The sequence below is a fragment of the Gymnoscopelus microlampas genome (genome assembly GCF_963454915.1).
Source record: "Gymnoscopelus microlampas genome assembly, chromosome: 21".
In the NCBI taxonomy this organism is placed as follows: Eukaryota; Metazoa; Chordata; class Actinopteri; order Myctophiformes; family Myctophidae; genus Gymnoscopelus; species Gymnoscopelus microlampas.
This window is the reverse complement of record NC_139958.1, coordinates 35,932,328-35,955,907: the sequence shown is the minus strand read 5'-3', so window position 1 is coordinate 35,955,907 and position 23,580 is coordinate 35,932,328. Positions and strand designations below refer to the sequence as shown.

General features: G+C 43.4%; 1 protein-coding gene across 2 annotated transcripts in view; it reads right to left on the bottom strand.

Annotated features, from left to right (window-relative positions):
- Positions 1–23,580, bottom strand: part of dym (dymeclin) — an 80,452-nt gene that overhangs the window by 5,386 nt on the left and 51,486 nt on the right. For both annotated transcript variants that reach the window (XM_084047835.1, XM_084047834.1), the window contains exons 15-16: positions 10,454–10,636; positions 7,405–7,518 (exon numbers count right to left, since the gene is read on the bottom strand). In XM_084047835.1, the coding sequence (XP_083903961.1) occupies positions 7,405–7,518; positions 10,454–10,636 (297 nt within the window). The remainder of the gene's footprint in view (positions 1–7,404; positions 7,519–10,453; positions 10,637–23,580) is intronic.

Here is a 23,580-nt window from a genome sequence, read left to right as displayed (position 1 = left end):
TTTGGGGGTCCATGGCACAAACATTTTTTAGAACTACTGCACTCACAAGCACATTTTGGCTTTATTGTCACACAACTGTGTCACTCTGTGAAGATAACAGATTTTCAACAGAAAACAAAAACATGGTGATGATTAGGGGTGCTTGATTTAGACCAGCGTTTCCTTAACAGTGGGCTACAACACATTTTTGGATTGCGGACCCATTTTTATGGGTCGCGAGTTTATCATTATTATTTCAAAAGATTAAAAAAGAAAAATAGAATCACAATTTGTCATTAAAAAAATAATTAAATCAAAGAATTTCATTAATAAATAAAACGATCTAAGAAATTACATAAAACCAGGAAAGCAGTGTCATTTTAGATTTTTGCGAAGGCTATTAAAAAAGGGCAGATCTACAAGCTCACAGCGCCGCGCAGCGAGATTGTAGATCTGCCATTTTTGAACATTTTTGAAAAATCTTGAAAGTGTGAGAACTACTGACTTTAGAAGGCATTTGTAGTCGAATCGGCCTCAGGTCTTAAAACAAACTTTGTGCACTCTTATGGGGGTCCTTGAAATGTAAAAGGTTTGAGAACCACTGACGTAGCGCGTCCCATGAAGTATAATACTTCTTACTTCTCTTCTTACTTCCTTCACAGGTGTTACCAATGATGCTAATGAAGGCTCTGTTCCATTCTGGTCAAACAGAGTCAGGGTTGCTGATATTGTGCATTTTAAAAAGGTGTGTAACTCTGAGAGTGTACAAATGGAACCAAATGGACCCGTAAGGGTCCATTTGGTTCCATTTGTACACTCTCAGAGTTATGGGGGTCCTTCAAATCAAACGTTTGAGAACCACCGTAAAATCCTTCATTAGTATCATTGGCAAAACCTGTGAAGGAAGTAAGAAGAGGCCCAATTCCTTTCCAATATGGCTGCTGTGCATAGAGCCTATTGACTGGCCCGAGGCGGTCATTGTCATTGTCAGGCCTATTGAGTCACTGCAGCCAGACAACCAGTATGACTCAGACGCAGACAGCAGCTCTACGGGGGTCTCGGGCCATATGCCATATGACTGCTGAGGTGAGACCACCCACATGACCACCTGGCTCCACACTAATAAAGCAGCACGGTTATTATCTGGCTGCTCGGTGTGCTGTGTGTCCAGCCCCACCCCACACACACTGTATAACGGCCTGGACCATATATATATATATGGCAGTTATGGTGATTAATATCGGTAAAGTGATTTAATGTCTGGTAGACAGTACACACTGTGGCCCTATGTCTACACTTTACTAACCACAGTCAATGTCTCCCTTACATCAAATAATAATACAATAATAATAATTGTAATAATACACTTTAAAACAATATATAAATGCTATTTATATAGCACTTTTAAAAGCTGAGTTACAGGGCACTTCACACAAAAAAATGTGCAAGAAATAATAATAGAGCATAAGAATAGACTGTGATGACTGTGGCTGCTCACTGCTCCACCTCCTGTGGTTCAGTGTTTCCCCAAACGGTTTCACTTCAAGGACCCCCAGTTTATTATGCATTAGGCCAGTGGTTCTCAACCTTTTCAGGCTGTGAGTGACCCCCCCCCCCCCCAAAAATAATCATATTTGAACTGGGGACCCCCCCCCTCCCTGACAAGCACTTGGAATTCTAGGAGTTGAGGCATTACATTTTGTTTGACTGAATGCTACTAACTTTTTGTTTTGTCGGCTCCGAGGACGCTATTGTTAAATGAGTTTGTTTTTTCTTTCCAGTAGGAAGCGAACGCACAGATGTAAATCCCGCCCGCTGCATTTGATTGGGTAAAGCGCGGCCTGCTTCCTGATCTGAAGGCACGCCCGCTTGTAGGCCAATGTTCACACGTTCCGAACGGCCCCCCCCGACAGATGCAGTAAGCGCGGCTCTGAATCTGTTCTTGAGAGATTAGTGTGGCATAGCTGCATACCGATAGAACTGTAAATCAAATGTTTTTGCGCAGGCCACATCCTTGAATCCATTCTACATCCACTCTTTGCAATTAAATTAATTCAAAAGTAAAACATACAAAGATTATTTCTTTTAATCTGGAGACAGAGTCGTCCTCCCTTTCAAACAGAGATACAGCAAACAAGCTCTTTTCCTAGAATACGGGCTCAAGGTCTCAACTTACGGAGAAAAAAGATACGGAGAGAAACTGTATGAGACATCTGCCTCATGGACTGAAGCAAAAAGAAAATCTCACAACTGAAAAAAATGTGTGCGAAACAGTGTTAAAGGAGTCCTAGCTCCGTTTCCTAAACAAATAACAGAATAATATGTAAAATCATGTTTTTTTTGTAATATTGCTGTTCTTCTACATACTGCTGCCAACCAGGTGAGGAAATAATATTGTGGCTTCAACCTTTGCTTTTATGAAATATCCGAGACCATTAGGGTTTTATGGAAGATGCTTCTGAACATAATTTGACCTCATATGTCCAAAACTGTTACTTTTCAGGATTCAAATAAAAAAATAACAAAAGTAGCAGATGTACAAGCTAGGGCTTTCACGACTAGAGATTTTTACAGGTCGACTAATTTGACCCAGTGGTAGTCGACTAGTCGACTAGTCAAAATTTAAATTAAAAAAAACAATGTACTGTTTTAATACCATCCTACTACTATATTACTATTATTATTATCCTCCTGCCCTTGTTTTTATGGCGTTTTAAGGGAAGCGCTTCTGGCACAGCAGCACAGCACCACAGCAGCGTCTCCAAGGATCCCCATTGCCCAATAATAGGCTTTTATTGGGCATGCTTTTGACCCCCTTTTGATAAAAAATAAAGTCAGGAGGATAGTAATAATAGTAAGATGGGCCATTACTATAGCATTAAAAATTAAAAAAAAATATATATATATATATATATATTATAATTTTTTTCAACTATTCAACTAGTACCAACAAGGTCGACTAGTGGTTATACTAGTCGACTAGTCGACTAGTTGGTGAAAGCCCTAGTACAAGCTCGAAACGCGGTGCAAAGCGCCGCGTTTCGAGCTTGTAGATCTGCTACTTTTGTGTGGCGCTCTAGTATGATCATTGATCAAGTGGTAGGGCGTTCATTTATGAAAAAACACAAATAGTTAGAATGTGGAGATAAGAAGTTCCGGTCCCAACAGCAACAATATATCAGTGTGGCTCTACTCCATTCTAACACGGGAAGCCTTGTTCCTTCTAAGTGCCTTGAGAAAGACATTTCGAAGACGTGAAGAACTGAACACCACACCCACCAGCAGCATATAGATGGCTCTATTATGGCCTAGTACTCCCCCAGAACAAATAGAAAATAACGTATCCCTATTCACTGGAAAACACACACTCACAGCCCCCCACACACACTGTTCTACAGTATATAGGTCCTTACACACCGGGCGACACCGGCGAAAATAGCGAATATACGCAAAATTCGGACTCGTTCCGAATAATTAAAAGACGCTTTTTCGCTTTTTCGCTCCATGTACGGAGCCATTGACTTTATAAGGTTTTAAAAAAACCCGCATTATTCGCACGAAAAAATCGCCCCGGTGTGTAACAACCTTTAGAAGTGAACTGCACACGCACACATGCGCACACGCACACACACACACACACACACACACACACACCACAAGGATTGTGCATTTCTCCAGTGTGATCAGTGAAGGACATTGCAGGGTCATCCACATGGTGACGTACACACATTAAGAATGATATAGATAAGATATATAATCTATATAATCACTTCAATGTGACGAGAGAGAGAGAGACACACGCGCATGCGCACACACGCACACACACACACACACACACACACACACACACACACACACACACACACACACGCGCAGAGAGAGAGAAGTCCTCATAGCCGGACACGAGACGCTCATCATCTGCACGCTGTGTGGAGGTTGGAAACTGCAGTGGTTCAGAGCCAGGCACCCCCCCCCCCCCCCCCCTCCCCCCATCGCTGTGATTGGCCGAGGCCCGCCTAGCCCCTCGTTTCGCAACGAAATCCGTCACGATGTGGAAGTTGGACCACTCTCTCGAAAAAGCCATTTCACCTGGTGGAGGCTTTTCGCCTTTATTTCGATAGGACAGTGGAAATAGAGACACTGTCAGGCATCAAAGCCTATATGTGGGCGCCCCCACCCCCCCTTCACCTGGTCTGTAAGCATTTAAACCTTATATACTTACTTGACCTGGGTACCCCAGGGTTCCATTCAGTTGGTACTAGTACGCTCCTTTTTTCCCCTCCCGAAAATAGCCGATGCACAAAAGCTCTTCTGCTATTTTCACTCAATGATCACTCCAGGATAGGATTAACCATGGGGCATTTAAGCCTGATTCATACTTTGACGTTTTACAACGGAGTATAACGCAGTAACGCATTGTCCAGAAGCTTGTAGATCTCCTATTTTACACACACACACACGAGCGACACCGTCGTACGACAAGAGCATAAATTAAAGGAGACAAACGCCTTCCAGCCGCCCGCCAACGTATGAAACATGAACCACGTGTTGAAACGGGCAATTAAAGAGAGGAGAGGAGCGGGGAGAGAGCCCCCTGATTAACCCATTCAATCCGGGAACGCATCCGGGTCATTTTAAGATTTCTTTGGGGCTATTTTTTTCCGTGAAAATCTGTGCAAATCTATATATAATATTTTTTTACAGCGAAGATTTGTAACTCAAATCTTTGCTTCTGAGGATTCTACAAAATGTCTTCTAAATCCTAACAGTTTTTTTGTCTAGGACCTTCCAATATGTATTTGGCCGTGGACCCCCATCTGAAAATATGTTGTTCCAGGGACCCCCAGAAGCAAAGATTTGAGTTACAAATGTTCACTTTAAAAAATTACATACATTCAAAGAATTGCACACATTTTCACGATTTCTTTTTCAAATTATTTGGCTATTCAAAAATAGCAGATATACAAGCTCGCAGCGCAGCATCGAGTGCCGCTCAAATCTTAAAATGCGTTTCCCGGTGTTAATGGGTTAATGGACACGGCTCGCCGTCCCGCCAGGAGGGGTGGGCTAGGTATAACGAGGCGCGCTGGCAGATTTATGCCCCCCCCCCCTCCTCCTCCCAGGTCACTGTGTGGGCCGCCCCGGTGACAAAGTGCCCCCCCCCCCGTCATCCCTCCCTATCTCCTTGAAATGTCATTACGTGTGTGTGTGTGTGAACACGAAACGTGAAAGCGGCAGAGCCCGCGCTGAAGACCTATAGCGTTAATGCTAATGAGGATACGGGGGCCCGCCGTCTTTTTCGTCTCTCGTGTCCTCTCTCCTCTCCGTCTTTCTCTGTCTCCAGCTCTCTATAGGCTCTATGCACAGCAGCCATATTGGGAATGAATTGGGCCCCTTCCTTACTTCCTTCACAGGTGTTACCAATGATACTAATTAAGGCTCTGTTCCATTTAGTGTAGCATAGTGGTTGTCTTATTTTCAAGGACCCCCCATAACTCTGAGAGTGTACAAATGGAACCAAATGGACCCTTACGGGTCCATTTGGTTCCATTTGTACACTCTCAGAGTTACACACCCACCATAAGGGGCCATTTGGGAACCAGAATGGAGTGTTTCTAGTGAGCCAACATGCACGACATCAGCACCCTGACCAGAATGGAACAGAGCCTTCATTAGTATCATTGGTAACACCTGTGCAGGAAGTAAGAAGAGGCCCAATTTCTTTCCAATACGGCTGCTGTGCATAGAGCCTATTCTACGGTATATCGTTATATCGTTGTCGTGGCAGAAAACCTCTTTATCTCCGTATTCTAACTTTTTGTGTTTTTTTCCCCCGTAAATTAACTCCCTACTTGATCATACTACAGCGTCGCACAAAAAGATCAAAAGTAGCATATCTACAAGATCTTGAGCTTGTAGATCTGCTGCTTTTGCCGTTTTTGAATTTGAATCCTGAAAAGCGACAGCTTTGGACATATGAGGTCCCCCCCGACAGATATTATACCGTAGGGGTTCAATTCTACATCCACTTCTTGCAAACTTGAGGCGGCAAACAGCCAGCGGGGCGGCCCGCGGCCAAATACATATTACATATTATTAATTTGAGCGAGCGGGGGGGGGCTTGACATTGGAAAAAGTTTGAGAACCACGGTCGTTTCGTTTCCAGACTTTCCTCCTCGGAGATGAGAAAAAGGCTGGGAACGACGAGGCTAATACATTACATCCAGCACATCTGCAGTGTGGATGGAGGCGGTCTCCCTACTCTTCCGCTGAGACATTGATTGAGTACTTTGTCCACCACCGCGTACGTACTGTGTGTGTGTGTGTGTGTGTGTGTGTGTGTGTGTGTGTGTGTGTGTGTGTGTGTGTGTGTGTGTGTGTGTGTGTGTGTGTGTGTGTGGGTGTAAAAAAAAAAGGAGAACGAACGGCAACAAACTGGGTCTCTTCCTCGAAAGTAATCGTTCCTCGAGTCGTGCATTTTCCTCAGCGTGAAAAGCCTGCTGACCCGAAGGTTCAGCTAGTCGGTAACACTGGAGCTATCTATCGCCTTTTACAGCCTCGCCACGTCATTTGGTGAGGCATCCAATCGCAATCTCCGTGGCGGAGCGGAACTTTGTAAGCTAAGGCCAACCCCCTCACATGACCTTGTATAGGCGACGTGATTGGTTACAAAAACTATGAATCTGGCCACAGACACGTGATATTTTTATACAACTAGATTCTTACAAGTCCCGGAAAAGACGCGTTGTGATTGGCCAGTAGTCACTTTGAGTGGCAGTTGGGGCAAACGCTCGCCCCAAAACATGATTTACAATTCTGTACCTATCGCAATGTTCGGCTCGGCGACTCGCTCGCTTTAGCTTGCTCGGCGGTGCCTCTCGTGGCTCAAGTTCACTTGAGACGGCGCGTCTCCGTCGCGGTCCATTACTATACTATACTTTATTGGCAATTCCGGTTGTCGGAAAAAGAGTGCCGATAGCGGGATGCGATCACAGGGGGTTGGGGTCGACAGTCCAATCCTCAGCGAGGCACTGCACCGGGCTGGGTGCCGAATCAAGGTTTTGGGCTGTATTAGAATGTGACAATATTCCTCTGCCTCTGGGGGCGGAGTCCTTGTTTTCTCGTTTTTTTGCATTCAGCCAATCGCAAGGCAGGCAGGGTGGGGCTTGGTAGAATCTAGTTACCATTAAATAATACGCGACACAGACGTCTGGTACTGTCAGTTAGTCTTGCCTAGAGGGGCGAGACAAAAATGCAACATTTTGACTGGCTGAAGAGACGTTTCCTCTTTCGTCATTGGACTAAACTACGTGCTTAGGGCGGTACCTGGCGCGCTGAGTGGTGAACGAATCAATGGAAACCAATCGTTTTTAGCGAACGGGAACCAAATGAACTCGAGCCACTGAAACAAACGATAGTGTTTACCTTCAGTCTGTCTTTGGGCAGTGCTTGGGCTCCTTTCATGATGACCTCCTGAACCCTCTCCACCGACAGGTCACTTCCTGCCTGCTCCAGACGCTGGCTGAAGAAGCCAATCACCTGAGGAAACAACCAATCACATCAAGCGGAAACATCCAATCACATTACAGAGCCCAAGGTGCAAATTCATAGTATTCACATTAACATACATTTCTATCAATTTAGCTTATTTTGAACTGTAAGCCTAAATAGCAGATCTACAAGCTCACAGCGCATCGCGCTGCGACGCGTTGTGTGAGCTTGTAGATCTGCTATCTTTCCGTTCACCACACCGGCGCGCAACTACGTGTAAATCAGGTATAACTATCTCTAATCCCTAAACCTAACTTCTAAATGTCTTAATCCCAATCCTAAACCCAACCTGAATCTTTTCCTATTCCTAAACCCATCTCAAAGAATCCTTCTTAACATTGGAGGCAAAAGATTCAGGACCGCATTCCGGCTAATGATATTAGCCAAAAATACAGTCTACTGCAGTGGTTCTCTTGTGATGTTGTTAATACAACATCACAATCATTTAACCACTTTCTCCGCATATGTTGGCTATTCAAAAATAGTACATCTGCTATTTTTTGAAGATTCTTTCAAAAAATATCAACAAAAATTTAAAACATGAATGTTTTCTTCTGGGGGTCCACCTGGCGCAAAAACCTTTTAAGATGGGGGGTCCGGCGGCCAAATACATATACATTTTAGGGGTCCTTGGCACGGGAAAAGTTGGAGGACCCCTGGTCTACTGTACTGTCTACAGTGCATGGTTAAAACGTGATGTGTGAGTCCTACTGTACAGAGCTGACAGCTTAAGTACCATTTGACGAATGAACCGGCCCCTCAGTGTCCCGAGACCCCGTGTCAGATATTCATTGAGAGTGTATCCTTATGTCTTATAGGAGGGGGGTGGGGGGGTGGGGGGGGCGTCAATCACAGCCGTGTGACTTATAGAATCTTAAAGAGCACCCTAGAGCATTGGTGCTCTAGGGTGCCCATGGTGGGGGTACCAGGGGATCGCCCCCCGGCTAAATAAGTTAATATAGTGTCACAATTGTTTTTTAACCACTTTAACCATTACTGTATACTTTGGCTATTAAAAAAAATTGCAGATCTACAAGCTCACAAGCTATGAGCTTGTAGATCTATTTTTGAAAAATCGTGAAAAATTCTGCAAATCTTTGAATATATATATTTTTAAAGCCAACAGAACCACTGACTTATAGAGTCTTAAAGAGCACCCTAGAGGCAGGGAGGAGAGGAAACTAGTTGGCTTCTGTATATATACCCTAACTTGTGTGTGTGTGTGTGTGTGTGTGTGTGAGAGAGCTCTGCCATAGGCTCTTCGGTTATCCATAGGTATGTGGGAAGACTGCGATGTAGCGTAGCGTGCATCACTTAAAGCTCCCCCCTTAGGCTATACGCTCTGAAAGCCTCCCTGCTCTGGAAAGCAGCGACGCTTTTCCACTGCATGCCAACCACTCAAACCCACTCGCTTTGTTTGGTTTCGGGGAAGTGCAAAAACATACTCGCCCCCATTTTTTTCCACAGACCTACTCGCCTCCCCCCCCCCCCCCCCCAGCGGTTCTTGTATTCTTGTATTCGTTTTTACTGAGGTTAAGGTTAGACATAGTTTTACTGAGGCTAAGTTTAGGAATAACAATAAGGTTTAGGCATAGTTTTACTGAGGTTAAGTTTAGGAACACCTGGTGGCGACCGTTCCGAGATTAGACACAGGGCGAACGTATTTTGGGACGAGCGTTCTTTTTTATTTTATATATATATATTTTTTGGGGCTTTTTTCTGCCTTTATTGATAGTACACAGTAGATAGACAGGCAATGGGGGAGAGAGAGACGGGGAGTGACACGCAGCAAAGGACGTCGGGATGGGAACTCGCATTGGAGCCTGGGTGCCCGGACCGCTAGGTTTTAATTGGTGGAAGTGTTAATCGGTGGAAGCCAAAATTGTAATTCTATGAGAAAATGCTATGAGAAAATGCTATGAGAAGATTCTACGAGAAAATTCCACATGTTTACATGTGTGCTCATTAGTCACCTGCTCAATATGTGCTCATAGTGTGATGAAGGTCAGAAATACTTTAAAACCCTATTTTTAGCGGCGCTACCCGTCAACGTTCTGATTGGTCAGACCCGTCAACGTTCTGATTGGTCAGACCCGCTCTATACCTGACTTTGTCCGTGTTCACCGTCAACGTTCTGATTGGTCAGACCCGTCAACGTTCTGATTTGTCCAATCAACAAAGTGATTGGTCAAGCTTCACGTGACACGTGGCTATAAACACATTATAAACACATATCGATGACATAATGTATCAAAGGCGCCGCTACCTTCACACAGGGTGCGATTCTTTTTAATAACAGAGATGTATTTCTTTCCCCGGCACAAAAGAGTGAATGAATAACAAAAACGTGTCAAATCGTCATTTTAAACATCGGTATCAGTTATCGGCCCCAAATTTCCCAATCGGTGCATCCCTAGCAGTGGTGTAAAGTAATTAAGTACATTTACTCAAGTACTGTACTTAAGTACACTTTTGAGGTATTTTTACTTTACTGGAATGTTTCCAATTTTGCAACGGAGCATTTCTACATTGCAGTATCGACACTTTTACTTAAGTAGAAACACGCGGGTACTTTTTCCACCACCCTGTCCCTATAGCGTGATACACACGTGTGCAACGGAACGCAGACAAAAACATTGGGATGGAGGGAGAGCAGTGTTGCCAGATTCTGTGAGAGAAACAAGCAACCGGGTCTAGGAAAACCAGCCCAAAAGAAGCGACTATGGGCCCCATGAGCACTTTAACATATACATCAGCTATTTGAAAACAGCCGATCTACAAGCTCACAACGCGTCGCGGCGCGACGCGTTGTGAGCTTGTAGATCTGCTATTTTCAAATAAAATCTTGCGGGGAAATTATAATAAGCAGATCTGGCAACCCTGATGGATGGAGGTGTTATTTTGGGACTGTGTGGTTTCTGACCGTGTCCAGGTTCTGCATGATGTCCTGGAAGGAGGGGTGCGTCCTGAACTGCTCGAACAGCTCCCTCTTGTAGAGCAGCGCGTACACCAGGTTGGGGTTGTGGTGCAGCGAGTTGGACAGGCAGGAGTTAATGATCTCCAGCATCATGCGGATCACCTCTTCGATCACGTTCAGGTCCTGGGCCTGTACAGTGCATGGTGATGGGGGGAGGGGGGGGGGGGGGGGGGGGGGCAATGAGGTGCAAAGACTCATTAAAACACAGTGGTGTAAAGCAACGGAGTACATTTACTCAAGTACTGTGCTTGAGTACAATTTTGAGGTACTTTTATTTCCCAATTGTCTTTACTTGTACTACTTCACTACATCTCGGAGGCAAATGTTGTACTCTTACTCCACTGCAATTATTTGAAAACTTTAGTTACTTTGCAGATGTAAATTATCACATTATAAAACATACATTAACACATTCCCTGCCATTGATCTCCGTCATAGAAATCTCTGTCATTTTATTTTTTGAAAAACATGTTCAGAACCCAAGATATCATCATCTGAAGATGTGCAGCTCCATCCACTCCTTGTTTAACTTAGAACTGAAAAAGGCTGTATCTCGCTTCCTAAGCACTTTTTGTTTTCTGTGAAAAAAGACTCTGGCACTTTTCAGAATCAATTCTAAAATAATTCTGGCAATCCTGGCACTTAGGGATCGATCATACTGGAGATAAATATTCTGTGGATCTTGAAAAATTAGTCAGAATGCTTAAAAATGCTGGCAGAAGCTACCTGCCAATAGTAGAATACCCCTGGCAGTGAATGTGTTAACCATTTTAGCCCTATTTCATACCTAGGCTATTTGAAAATAGCAGATCTGCTATTTTCAAACATTTTAGTACTTTTACCTTTGGTACTTTAAGTACATTTTGATACCAATACTTTTGTACTTGTACTCAAGTAAATTTTACGTTCTACATTGCAGTATTGATACTTTTACTTAAGTAAAACATTTGGGTACTTTTTTCACCACTGATTAAACACCACCTTCAACCTTATGTCCTGATTTTGGGTGAAAAGTTCCCGATTTCTCGACTTTTCTTCAGAGACAGAGACAGAGACACAGGGACAGAGAGAGAGAGAGACAGAGAGACAGAGAGAGAGAGAGAGAGAGAGAGAGAGAGAGAGACTTGAAAGATCTGCTTCCATTTGTCAAAAAGGTTTTACACCAAGTGAATGCAAAACACTGAAATACTGCTGTCATTTGTTCCCACCCCAAAATAGCAGATCTACTTGTGCGTCTGCTATTTTTGAACAGCCAAAGAAACCTAAAATGACAAGAGATGCGTTCCCGGATTGAATGGGTTACAGAATTTGTTATTGGTCTCTCTCTCTACTGAGTTCCAGGATCTAGTGCTGTGTGTATACTGCTTGTGTATCAGTGTGCTGTCCAAAACATCCACAAGCAGCTGTATTCTGATGGAACCCCGACTGTTATCAGTTGATACGCGGGAAATCGGAAGGACATCAGAGGGACTTTTTCAGCCGGTTGAGGCAGCCTGATGCAGCGGTATTGTAAAAAAAAAAGAAAAAGCAAACTGCACAGAAAGATCTTCAAAGAGATACAGTAAACCACCAAGGCATCGTGAATCACCCACCCCAAGCCGACGTATGTAACTATTTCTGACAGAAAAATGCACAATTCTTATGGTTTCGTGAGATAGTTTCCTCTAAGCTGCAATGTAACACAGCTCTGTTTACACATTTCTTTATTCCCATTTAATTGTACATGGTTTTATTTGATTGTTTTGCTCCACTTTTGCTGTGGCAATGTAAACGTACGTTTTCTCGAGGCAATAAAGCCCCTTTCAATAGAGAGAGACCCAGAGAAAGACAGAGAGAGAAGGAGAGACCCAGAGAGAGACAGAGAGACAGAGAGACAGAGAGTGAGAGAGAGAGAGAGAGAGAGAGAGGTGGGGCTGATGGGACCTGACATGTTCAGTCAAGTCAAATGATTAAAGTGACTTTATCCAAACAGATTTAGTCGGAAAGAGCTCTTGGCAAAGCAGCAAAAGACAATCATAATAAATCAGCGACAAAAGGAAAACACCACAAATGTCAAAATGTTGCTATATAGAGAGCTTCCTGCCATGTTGTGAGCATGTCCCACTCACACAGTACATGGAAGTATGTACCTATGGGAACCATCTATAAAATCCTACCAAAAACACTTAGAGCTCAGCTGTGTTTTCAAGTAGGGACAGAAAGGAAGGTTTAACATTAGTTAGTACAGTAGGAGGTCAGTTCAGGTGGCCTAAATCATTGGTTCTCAAACCTTTTCATGTCAAGGACCCCCCAAAATGATGTGTATTTGGCTGCGGACCCCCATCTCAAAATATTTTGTACCAGGGACCCCCAGAAGCAAAGATTTGAGTAAAAAATGTTCGCTTAAAAAAAAGTATATATAAAGTATAAATATACAAATGTTCACGATTTCTCAAAAATAGCAGATCTACAAGCTCATCTATGAGCTATTTGCTATTTTAATGTTATGCCAAAGCATAACATGGTTAAAGTGGTTTTAATGATTGTGACGCTATATTAATAGCTTTAAACGTAGACTCTTAACCACTTTCAAACTGTAACCACTGCGCCGAAACTCTATTTGGGGTCATTAAAGGCCAAAAGTTTCTAAAAAGTTAAAATTTCTTGTAGATCTGCTATTTTTTTTAAATCGTGAAAAATGTGTGCAAATCTTTGAATATATATGTATTTTTAAAGCGAACATTTGTAACTCAAATCTTTGCTTCTTGGGGGTCTCTGGAACTAAATATTTTGCAAATGTTCACGATTTTTCAAAAATAGCAGATCTACTTGTATATCTGCTGTTTTTGAATAGCCAAATAAACCTAAAATGACAGAGATATGTTCCCGGATTGAATGGGTTACAGAATGTGGTATTCTCTCTCTCTCAACTGAGTTCCAGGATCTAATGTTGTGTGTTTACGGCTTGTATATCAGTGTGCTGTGTGTACTCTGCGTGCCGAAAACATCCACAAGCAGCTGGATTATGATGGAACCCCGACTGTTATCAGTTGATATGCGGGAAATCAAAAGGACATCATAGGGTCTTTTCGTCCGTATTTCAGCAGTATTGTAAAAAAAAAAAAAACAAGCAAACCGCACAGAAAGATCTTCAAAGAGATACAGTAAACCACCAAGGCATCGTGAATCACCCACGCATTGGGTCCAACAACGATAATGGCTCCCCTGGCTGTTGTGTGTGTGTGTGTGTGCCCACACTGTTGTGTAATCGCCATGAGTCAAGTTTTGAAAGAAGCAACAAGTGCTGTTGTAATCAAATATGATTTTATATCAACTCCCAAGTCAACGCAGAATACTTTTTTAGACGAAAAATCGCAGCTAGAAATAATTATCATCATCATCATCACCCGACCAAAGACCTTTGTGTTTGGTCACACAACACACAAAAACAGTTTAAAATCTAATTAACCCATTAAGAACTGAGGCTGCTTCTAAACATTTTTTAAATCCTAAGTGTTTAAAAAAAAAAAAAAAAAAAAAAACGTCTGGAGGCGTTATGTTTCTGGGTTTGTCCGGAATGTTATGTTACCCGTATTCCCGTATTTTGTACCGTGCGTTCCGACCTTGTGATATCTCAGACAGACGCCTCGTGGGGGAATTTCATGACATTTTTGGCACAAACGTCCACTTGGGACTCAAAGATGAACGATGGAAAGGTGAAAGTGTAGGTGGTCAAAGGTCACTGTGACCTCACACAACACTGCGTCACTAAATTGCTTTTGTCTGACGCTGGAATATGATCAACTAGGGCGTTGATTTAAGAGAAAAAAAATCATAAAGTTAAAATGTGGAGATAAAGGGTTTCTGCCCGACGGTAATACTATATGAGTCCGGTCCAGTGGTGGAAAAAAGCACTCAAATGTTTTACTTAAGTAAAAGTATTGATACTGCAATGTAAGAAGTACTCCGCTATAAGTAAAAGTCCGGAATTAAACATTTACGTGAGTAAAAGTACAAAAGTATTGGCATCAAAATGTACTTAAAGTATCAAAAGTAAAAGTAGTCAAATGTTTGAAAATGGCAGATCTACAAGCTCACAACGCGTCGCGATGCGACGCGTTGTGAGCTTGTAGATCGGCTATTATAGCCTAGGTATAGAATAGGGCTAAAGTGTTTCATAATATCATCATTTATATCTGAAAAGTGACTAGTAGTAACTAAAGTTTTCAAATAATTATAGTGGAGTAGAAGTAAAAGGATTGGAAATTGGAAATACTCTAGTAAAGTACAAATACCTCAAAATTGTACTTAAGTACAGTACTTAAGTACATGCACTTAGTTACTTTCCACCACTGCAGGTGGATAGACAGACACACGTATGCACGTGTGCGCGCGCGCTCACACACACACGCAAGCTCTACACGAATAAGATGGGGAGACGGAGGGAGAGAGAGAGGAGATGAGATAGAACGGGTTTACAAAGCTCTACAATGAATAAGACGGGGAGACGGAGGGAGAGAGAGAACGGGGGTGTGGGAGCCAGGCGGGGCTACTCTGACACAGCTTAATGAGATTAGCCGAGCACAAGAAAAAAATGCCACACATGGGAATTCAGGTCACATGCAAATAGGATAGCTAGACGTGTGTGTGTGTGTGTGTGTGTGTGTGTGTGTGTGTGTGTGTGTGTGTGTGTGTGTGTGTGTGTGTGTGTGTGTCAAAGGGATGAGATTAAGTCAGGGTTCACAGTCTACCGTGTGGAACCCAGACAAACATAGTCTCCTCAAACTCTTCCATTCAACTCTATTCAACAATCCCACCTCCCCTTCCTACTCCCACTTCCTCTCTACTTCCCTTCTTCCACCTCCACCTCTACTGTGACCTGCCTTTCTACCCCTTGGGGCGGGGACTCCGGGGAGAGCCTGGCGAGTTGGGGCAAACGAGTTGAGGCAAACGCTCTCCCCACAACATGATTTACGATGGGTACACAATCTGGGAACCCATCGCCAAATAAAAAGGAAAAACAGTGCCCTCTGCTGTTTTTTACTCTTTCACTTGGCTCTGGGAGGAGCTCAACGTAGCACCCGTGCGCAAGGAAACCAGGGTTTTTGGTCTGCCTTCAGCGCTCCACTTCCGGTGGTGCGCTTATGTTTTCATTCCCACTAACAATATTTCTACACGGAACACTAACACCACTTCTCACAGAGAACATGGATCGTTTTGGTTATAAGCCCACTTGTTTCTACGATGAAAGAGCAAGTTAAAATGTGAATATCTTTCCGTGGTTTTGTCTGCTCCGAGGACGCTATTGTTAAATGAGTTTCGTTTTTTTTTCAGTGCGAAGCGAGAGCACAGACAGTAAATCCCGCCCACTACATTTGATTGGGTAAATCGCGGCCTGCTTCCTGATCTGACGGCACGCCCACTTGTAGGCCAGTGCGCACACGTTATGACGAACCCCCCCGACAGATTCAAGCGGAGAGCAGAATCTGTTCTTGAGAGATTAATCGGTACATAACTCCGACGGGCTGAGTAGGCTCAAGCGAACGTCGCAAACGTTCGGCACGGCAACTCACACGCTTTATTTAGCACGCTCGGTGCTGCCATACGTGGCTCAAGTTCGCACGAGACTGCGCCCCTCCGTCGCGGTCCAAAACTATCATTTATCGGCGAGAAAAAGTAGTCGGCGGTTGTTGGAAAAAGTAGTGTCGCCAGCGGGAGTCGAACCCCCGGAGGTGTGGATTGGAAGTCTAGTCTATTAACGAGGCAAGCCACTGAGGCCGGTGCTGAGATTGGGTATTCGGGCTGTATTAGAATGTGACCACGCCCACCGTTTCCCAACTCTTCTAATGTAGAGCGAAAGAAGCCCCGCCCTGTAGGCAGTGGTGGAAAAAGTACTCAAATGTTGTACTTAAGTAAAAGTATCAATACTAAAATGTAGAAGTACTAGTCTAGAAGTACTAGTACTAGTAGAAGTACTAGTACTAGTAGTAGTAAAAGTCCGGAATTCAAAATGTACTTGAGTAAAAATACAAAAGTATTGGTATTAAAATGTAATTAAAGTACCAAAAGTAAAAGTACTACCATTTTGAAAATAGCAGATCTACAAGCTCACAACTTGTAGATCTCACAACTTGAGCTTGTAGATCGGCTATTTTCAAATAGCCGAGGTTTAAAATAGGGCTACAGTGGTTAATGTATGTTTTATAATGTAACCTCCCTTCTACTTCCTACTCCCATCTTTCCTCTATACGGCCTCTCCTTCTTTCCCTCCTCGATGCAGCTCTTCCACGCTCTCTGTCCTGCAGGCCTCCTGTCATTGTGCAGTGTGTTGTGTTGTGTAGTGTAGTGTGTTGTGACATCACAGACAGTGGTGTCTCCTCTGCACCCAGACACCGTCGCACACGCCTGTGACTAGACACACATCATTAACTGCAATGATCCTCCCTTGTCTGACTCGTTTCACAATTTGCATAAACATTGCAGACAGACCCTGTGAGTGTGTGTGTGTGAGTGTGTGTGTGCGTGCGTCATAAAGCAGTGGCTCTCAGACATTTTCATTTCAAGGACCCCCACATCAACTAATTCATGAATTCATGTATTTGGCCGCGGACCCCCCATCTGAAAATATTTTGTTCCAGGGACCCCTATACAAGATTGTTGTTGTTAAAATGTTTCAAAAATATAAAAAGATTGTTTGAAAATGTATACAATGTATACTGTATAGGTTTAAAGTGGTTATACTTATTTCGACGCTATGTGAACTTATTTTGCTGGGGACCCCAGACCCCACTTTGAGAACCACTGTCATATAAAGCATAAAAAGTGTCAGCATAGAAAAAATGGTCCCTATGACCTGTCATCATGAGGTAGGCTGCAGTGTGTGTGTGTGTGTGTGTGTGTGTGTGTGTGTCGTGTGTGTGTGTGTGGGGGTGTGTGTGTGTGTGTGTCCGCGCGCGTTTGTTTGTAGACAAACACGTACTTGGAAAATGAGACAGGAAGGCATGAATGTTCATGTACTGGACAATACCCACCCACATCAGTGCAGTCTACATCATCATCATTTTGACACACAGATGCTATTTGTACACACGCTCTCTCTTTCTCACACAACACACACACACACACACACACACACACAGTCCCCTGTGTGCTGATTGCTGAAGGATGTGTGTCAATCTGTCAAACAAATGAACCATGCTTGTGTGTGCACCCACATGTATGTACGAGTATCTCTGTTCAAATGTGTGTGTGTGTGTGTGTGTGTGTGTGTGTGTGTGTGTGTGTGTGTGTGTGTGTGTGTGTGTGTGTGTGTGTGTGTGTGTAGGCTTAGGGACAGAGACATGTAAATCCCTGTAAAGCAGGAGCTGGCATCATTAAACCAACAGCTTAGTGACTAGCGACTGGCCCTGATGCTGGCCGGGGTCTGTTACACTGTCACACTGTCACACAGACCAGGACAGACACACCACAGTCAGCCAGAGAGAGATGGATAGATAGAGGTGCTCCGATCTAAATCGGTCAATTTTCACTCCAATTGAGTCGATCGGGTGATCGGCAATTTACCAGATCCGGAGAAACCGATCTTTTGTGAGCCAGACAACCCCCTCAACCCCCCTATCCAACTGATATGACAGCTATCTCTGAATCTGTCAGTCCTTGTCCCTTTTTTATGCCCATATATGGAGATCCCTGATGTCATCAGCATATGCCCATATATGGGCATACCCCCTTTTGTATCCTTATATGCAACACTTATATACAACATAGTGACATGAGAGTGACGTCAATAGGTCCGCCCGGCCTCCTACTTTTAATATAGGATAATCATTTTGGAAATATTAAGAATTTTCCCCTTGGAATTGTGAGAATTGGGAAACAAAACGGTGAACGGGATCGGACCCAAAAAAACACCCTGATCGGCTAGATAAAGATAAAATCGATAGATTAAGCAGACAGACATAGAGGCCGCCTGTCTCCATTCAGAGACTGGAGACAGGCAGTTTATGTAAGAGCCCCCGGGAGACAGACCTCTAAGAAAGACCATGATGGTCCAAATCGCTAGAGAGGGGTCTCGCACCATAGACCAAACACATCCGGGAAGAGAGAGAGGGCACAAAGCAGACACAGACGGTAAAGAGACAGAAAGAATGAGAGAATTCTGGAGACAGAGGAATCCATAATAAAGACAGAGAGAGAGAGAGAGAGAGAGAGAGAGAGAGAGAGAGAGAGAGAGAGAGAGACAGAGAGAGAGAGAGAGAGACAGAGAGAGAGAGCGAGCTCCACTCAGCTGCAGTCACTGTCTGGCCTGCCGTTTGGGAGGAATTAAATAGGTCATTGTCTGACCTGCATTATGGCACCATGACCATTTCATAATCACACCACTTTTGTAGAGCACTGCACACAGCCTGGCCCCCTTATTACCACACACACACGCACACGCACACACACACACACACACACACACACACACACACACACACACACACACACACACACACACACACACACACACACACATATACATAGAAGCAGACACCTACAATAGGCCCTATAGGCAGTGTTTGCTGCCCAAACAAAAGCTACAGCATTGCAGTCAGTCTGTCTGTGCTTCTGGCAAAGACAATGATGGGTCAACACTAGACCTGTCCCCTCATAGTTCAACAATCAATTCATCAGTTAGCCGTCTAGTATATTTAAAAAAAAAAAACATGCATTTGTTGTAGTGTAAAGCAGTGGTTCTCAAACTTTTTCATGTCAAGGACCCCCTAATTGACACTTATTACCCCGCGGACCCCCATTTGAAAAGATAAGCCAGGGACCCCAATAAGAGAAGGTTTTTACGGCTCTCTAGCAGTGATTCTCAACCATTTTCATTTCAAGGACCCCCCAGTTTGACATGCATTAGGCTACGGACCCCCATCTAGTGGCATTTATACCTCTGGGACCCCAATTCACATTGTAAAACCAATGTCAATTTAACTCTGAGAGTGTACAAATGGAACCAAATGGACCCGTTAGGGTCCATTTGGTTCCATTTGTACACTCTCTGAGTTACAGACCCATAAGGGTCCATTTGGTTCCTGTCCATCATTTAGCTGGGGACCCCCTGGAACCCCCTCAAGTACCCCTGGGGGTCCCCGGACCCCACTTTGAGAACCAACGGTGTAAAGCACTGGACACTGAGTGAACCTATTATGATCATGTCAAGCTGCGAAGGCCGTTAACTCTCTGTTGTGAATATTATACAATGCTCTTTCCTCTACCTAACTTTTCTCTACCCGACTCCTCGTATGCAGTTTCACATCACTGACATAATGAAAGTCATTGGCTTTCTTTATGTTATCGTCGCAACCTGTCCTGAATGGAAGTGCGGAGGTGCAGTGCTTCTTAACCTTATCTCCTGTCCCCTTGTCACCCTAACGTTTCTTGGTAAAAACGCTAGCCTAGAACTGTCTGCGATGTTTCCAGAAATGACAGTCATCTACAAGATTCGTCTACCAGCCTTCCTGTAAATCGGGGAGGCCATTTGCACCCCGTGGTGAGAAGCCTGCCGATGTTGCTCAACATCAGGTCTCTGTGAACCACAGCACATCCTCCCATCAGCACATCTGTCTGACAATCCAGGATGTGGCAAAGGGGCCCTGCCGATGTCTTCGCTTATCTCACCTGATGAACTTTTGCACCATACTCACTTACACATATAGGCATAATTTATTTGTGTAATAGCTACGCCCATACGAGACCGCCTCGGTGGGCTGTCCAACACTAATTCTGTCAATGTATATATGTGACTGCTTGTCTTTCAATAAATGACAACATGTTAACTTGGATGCTTGTTTGAAACTTAATGTGTTCCTGATGCATCGCTCTTCTTCTCTGCTGCTATAACTGAGACATCACCTTGTGTTTTCCTATGAACTTCTCTCATCCACATCATCTGACCAGACTTTGAATGACCTAGAGAATACAATTATTACATTCTCTTACTGCCAAGAACAACTTATAACAAGTCATTGTCATAACGCCCTGGCTGCCAAGAACGACTTATAACGACTTTTTGAAAAAAAAAAAAAAAAGAAAAAAAAAAATGTTGAAAAAAAATGTTCAGAAAAGACACATTTTGTAAAATAAAAAATAAAAATAGACAATTTAACCACATGCCCGAATAGGGACGCCAGGATTAATGTTGCCAATAATACGCTGCCGATGAGGATGAGGCAACAGCAGCGGTATAGCAAGGAAACAAACGGGGGGTATAAAAACGGGGGGTGTCTGGCAACTAATTGAAGCGATACGCTTTGCCGTAGTGACTGAGCACTGGAAAGGCCAGGAGGACGCAGCAGGGCTGCCCTAATTGCTGCCTGTCTGGACACACAGCCAGCCATTAGGACCCCAGTGCACCTGCTGCCTGTGGCGACAGCCCCGTCACGCCGGTTACGTGATAGACACCCCGAGACGGGGGCGAGGGGGGGGGCATGGTCTGCAGTGGTGGAAGAAGTACACCCATTTATTTTAACTTAAAGCAGCACTATGTAACTTTCCTCTTCTACCCCGGAATTGAACCCCTTTTTCCTGCGCAAGTGCTGGCATATTTTACCATTGAGCTAATAGAGCCGGCCTGCTTGCTCGGGGGATACATTGAATCTTGACCATTAGGTCAGAATTTGTGTTAGAACTTGTGTCTAGGTGAGACATGACCTTTGACACGATCTAAATGTCTCCATAGAAGAGCAGGGAGACAAAATACAACCACCCCAATTGTATGTATAGTTGTATTGTATTAACATCGTCATAATCTTTTTGAATGTATTTTTTTGTGTATTGTTTTCACACAGAACCAGAGATTCACGCGATCCGAAGATGTACTGCTCCATTCACTTCCTGGTTAACTTATTACTTAAAAATCCTGTATCTCTGTGTACTTTTATTTTTTACTATGTATTTTTGGCCGAGACATGTTATTTTCGCATAAAAGCGAACGGGAGGTTTGCGATGACTTTTTTCTTTTCTTCTCGGAAGCACAGTGAAACCCTCTGTGATCAGCAACCATCAGGGGATCGATCATACTGGAGATAAATATTCTGTGACTACTTCAAAAGGTAAGAAAATCAAAAAAATCGTTGGCAGTGGGTGCACGCAGCCAGAAATAAGACTGGCAGTGAAAGAGTTAACATACTCTACCATACAGCAAAATGCGTTAATACAGCATCACAATCATTTTAACCACTTTATCCATTTATATGTCGGCTAATAAAAAATAGAATATCTATAAGCTTGTATATCAGCTATTTTTGATTATTTATTTCGAGAAATATCTAAAAAGTGTTTTTTTTTACACAAAACCTTCTGGGGGTCCCTGGCAAAAAACATTTTCAGATGGTGGGTTCGGGCGGTCCAAATACATATCAATTTGGGGGTCCTTGGCACAAAAAAAGTTTGAGAACCCCGTACTGGTCTACGCAAATACAGACAAGACAGACAAGCAGTGCTTACAGGTAAACCGACATGGAGTCAGTTATGGTCGATTAGACAAGACAGACAGTAGCCAATTAGCCCCAGGCTGCAGGCCCAGGCGGCTAGAGCAGCAGCACTATAAACAGCAGGGACCAGCCAGTCAATAAGCTAGACAGTGACTCATCATCTGATCTGCATGCAGCTGTCTGTCTGCCCGCAGCACCATGCCAACGCAATGACTGCCACACACACACACACACACACACACACACACACACACACACACACACACACACACACACACACACACACACACACACACACACACACACACACACACACAGAGTGGTGGTGGAAAAAGTACTCTAATGTTTTACTTAAGTAAAAGTATCAATATTGCCATGTAGAAGTACTCTGTTACATGTAGAAGTCTGGAATTCAAAATTGACTTGAGTAAAAGTACAAAAGTGTTGGTATCAAAATGTACTTAAAGTACCAAAAGTAAAAGTACTAAAATGTTTGAAAATAGCAGATCTACAAGCTCACAACGCGTCGCAAAGCGACGCGTTGTGAGCTCGTAGATCGGCTATTTTCAAATAGCCTATGTATAAAGATAGGGCTGAAGTGGTTAATGTATGTTTCATAATATTATAATTTATATCTGAAAAGTAACTAAAGTTTTCAAATAATTGTAGTGGAGTAAAAGTACAATATTTTCCTCTGAGATGTGGTGGAGTAGAAGTAAAAGTACAGACAATTGGAAATACTCTGGTAAAGTGAAAGTACCTCAAAACTTAAGTACAGTACTTGAGTAAATGTACTTAGTAACTTTACACCACTGCGCACACACAAGCGCGTGCACACACACACACACACACACACACACACACACACACGTCTGCCGGCAGCACCATGCCAATTTCATGACAGCTATACACACATAAGACATTCAGAGCAATGTTATTATAGATTTGGAATCTCCATTAGTTTTGACATTTAGTCAGTTTTGACTTTTTTTTTTGTGTTTTCAATATCAGTTTAGTTTTAATTGGTTTTTAAAATGGGTTTTCTAGGTTCTTTTTTTTTTTTTTTGTATAGATGAATTCCAAGGAATCCAGGGAATTTGATTGTAATGACCTACGGGGTCAAGAATTATAGGCCAAGCGGTAAAGAGGCCTGTTATAGCGCCACCACAAGGCCGATTTGAAAACCTTGGGCTGGGTGGAGGGTCGTCCTTCGTCTACCGAGTGTGCATGGGAAGTTTGACAAGATTAGCTGTGCACAGGAAGACAGACAGACGGACATATGGACATGACATAATCTACAGAGAACAACGCTAAGGACCGCGGCTGAGCTCCACAGAGCACACTTTTTATATATATATATATATAGCGCTTTAGTAAACAGAATATAGTGCATTTTCAGGTAGGTGACAACATTTAAGCCAATCAGGAGAGAGCACTGAAAATGCATTTTCTGTTTAATAAAGAGCTGGTGAGACATGGGAGACTCCTTTTACTGAACAAACACTCTATAGCAATGAGTACTAATCAGAATATAGAGCTATTTAACACTTATTTTAACCAAACTAAATCACTTACCCTACCTTTAAGTGGTTCAAATTGCAGATCACCGAAACA